The sequence below is a fragment of the Drosophila takahashii genome, chromosome 2R (genome assembly GCF_030179915.1).
Source record: "Drosophila takahashii strain IR98-3 E-12201 chromosome 2R, DtakHiC1v2, whole genome shotgun sequence".
NCBI classification, from domain to species: domain Eukaryota; kingdom Metazoa; phylum Arthropoda; class Insecta; order Diptera; family Drosophilidae; genus Drosophila; species Drosophila takahashii.
In genome coordinates this window covers 33,403,567-33,405,964 of record NC_091679.1, presented here as the reverse complement: position 1 = coordinate 33,405,964, position 2,398 = coordinate 33,403,567, and the positions used below count along the sequence as shown (strand labels likewise).

General features: G+C 46.7%; 1 protein-coding gene across 1 annotated transcript; it reads left to right on the top strand.

Annotated features, from left to right (window-relative positions):
• The first annotated feature begins 443 nt into the window (after positions 1–443).
• Parp16 (Poly(ADP-ribose) polymerase 16) lies at positions 444–1,951 on the top strand. Its single transcript, XM_017143982.3, has one exon. The coding sequence runs from the start codon at positions 720–722 to the stop codon at positions 1,779–1,781; it is 1,062 nt and encodes a 353-aa protein (XP_016999471.3). The 5' UTR covers positions 444–719; the 3' UTR covers positions 1,782–1,951.
• The last annotated feature ends 447 nt before the right edge of the window (positions 1,952–2,398 follow it).

Sequence of the window (2,398 nt, the reverse complement as noted above, 5' to 3'; positions counted from 1 at the left end):
GTGAGCGTCAGCCATCAAGTGGCAGACAGCAGGCATCAGGCATTCGACATCAGGCCCCATTAATCAATTACAGCCCAACCAGCCAGCCACCCAAAGACCCAACCACCCACAGCAGCCACCCAACCATAACCCATACGGAGATCACACTTGCCAACTGTTACTATGCCTGCACTTGAAAAATATACTCAAGCTTAGAACATGACTTACAAAATAATTTCTGAAAAATTAAAACTACTCTATTTTGCTGACATCTTCGACTTTCAAGAGAATTTCAATTAAATTGACGACAAAACCACCGGAGAATCTAAAAACTACCTTTTGAAATAAAAGATAATGGCAACTTAACAACAATCGTAAATCCTAAAGAACTAAACACAGTTTATTTCTGTACCAAAAAACACACAATTTTTTTTAGAGTAATAAAACAGACTCCAATGTCAAAGTTGGAACTTAAAACTTTCTGTCATTTGTCTCCAAAATTGTTTGTAAATATTTCTCAAATTCTAGCGTTATTTTTTCCAGTGCATTCCCTGACGAAATTCAATCTCCTGCAACCAGTCCGGGGCAATCACCCGACCTGCCACCTGGGCGACACACTTCATTCGATTGTCGAGATTGTCGGAGGCTTAGATTGATGCCCGACGGCTTGCCGAAAAGTCTGCGAAACAATTTCAAAATTTCAGTCTCCAAAGGGAAATCGAAATAGAAATCCAGTGAGAATGACTCTGCTTTCGGGAGCCTCAGGAGCGGTGGGATATCATAGTCAGATGCGAGCGAAGCGGATCAGTTGGCGGCGATTGGTGGCACTACTGCCGCAGTCCATAGAGGTACCATTAAAATCGGAGACCCCGAATTTGGGGGCCCTCCACCAGGTGCAGCGACGTCTTCAGGAGGATTTTCTGGGCTGCGAGGCTCTGTGGACCATTTTCGTGGCCGCCGCCTGGAGTTATCGCTACAGAACGAGGCTGAGACCCCTGCCCAGCCACTGGGATACCATAGACCTACTCTGCGATACCCTTAGTGATGCCCCCAGACTGGAGGTCCTGCGGGAGCAGCTCTTGCACTGCGATTACCAGGCCTGCTCCCCCAATGTGGTTCGTTTGCTGACGGACATTTTGGTGGATCAGGCCAATCGCGTGTCCCTGAGCTCCCTGCGACCCTGTGAATTCGAGCAGCTGTATGCCCACCTGGGTATGCCCGCCCGTCGTCCACCCACCCAGATCTTCGAGGTGCGAACGAAGTCGGAGGCCTACGCCCGTTTGAGGCAGGAAAATAGATCATCCGTTCGCCTGGGTTTCTATGGCTGCAAGTTGGAGAAGCTGTACGCCCTGCTCAACGCCAATTCCCTGACCCATGGAAGGTGTCTGGAGCTGACCAGCGATGTGAACGAAGCTCTGGCCAGAAGTAAACCCCAAGCTGGATTAGGTGGGTCTCGGTGCGGATCGATACTCCGCTGCGTGGCTGTGGTGGAGTTCGTTTTCCAGGGCAACGAAACCAGCGGCGATAAGAGGCATGTGATCATCAGGGATGCGGACACCATGCAGGTATCCTATCTGCTTCTCTATGGCCAGAGTTGCCATGAACATGCCGCAGAGAGGCAGAAGCAGCTGGTTATGCAACCGGCGAAGAAACTGCTCAATTGGCTGGAAGGACATCAGGATGAAGCCATTTCCTTGGGAGTTGGCCTGCTGATCGCTTCCACGATGGCCCATTTCGGCTGCACTTTCTTTCGCCTTTTTGCCCGAACTGGCTTGCACGTCCTCAAGCGAGGACTGCTGTGAAAATTGATAATCGAATCGTAAACTTTTATCTTTATCTTATCCCCTACGATATCCTGTGACCTTGAAATGCTGCACAGGGTTTTGTTACCGCCTTCGGTTGGATTCGCCACCGAAGGAAGCCACAAAACCCAGTGACGGGCATCAAGTTATGTGTGAAATGAAATCGATTTGTGTCTTTAACTCTTCTCACAGATTTTATCTCCTATTGCGGAAGTTAAAGGAGGTAAGGGGGATAAAGGGATGATGACCTTGGTTTTACAGTGCCCACATAAATAACAACAATTTAGCATTCACAAGTGACGCAGTAAAAATTTATGCTCTCTCGCACATTTTCAATTTTCTGCAATTTTTCTAGCAATTGTGTGAAATTCCTTGCGGCCATTGGGCAACAGAAGCAGCTCCAGCAGACGATGCATGTGGCAAGGACACAGACAGATTTTTGTGTGTGCGTGTGAGTGGGTATACACTTAAAGAAATTGAAAGAATAAATATAAGTTCAATATATTATTTTTATTAAATGATAGTGGAAAAGGATGAATACTTTTTTAATGGGATATGATATACAGATATTTGTATGGTATTAAAAGATAATATTTTTTTCATTGAGTGCGTTAGCG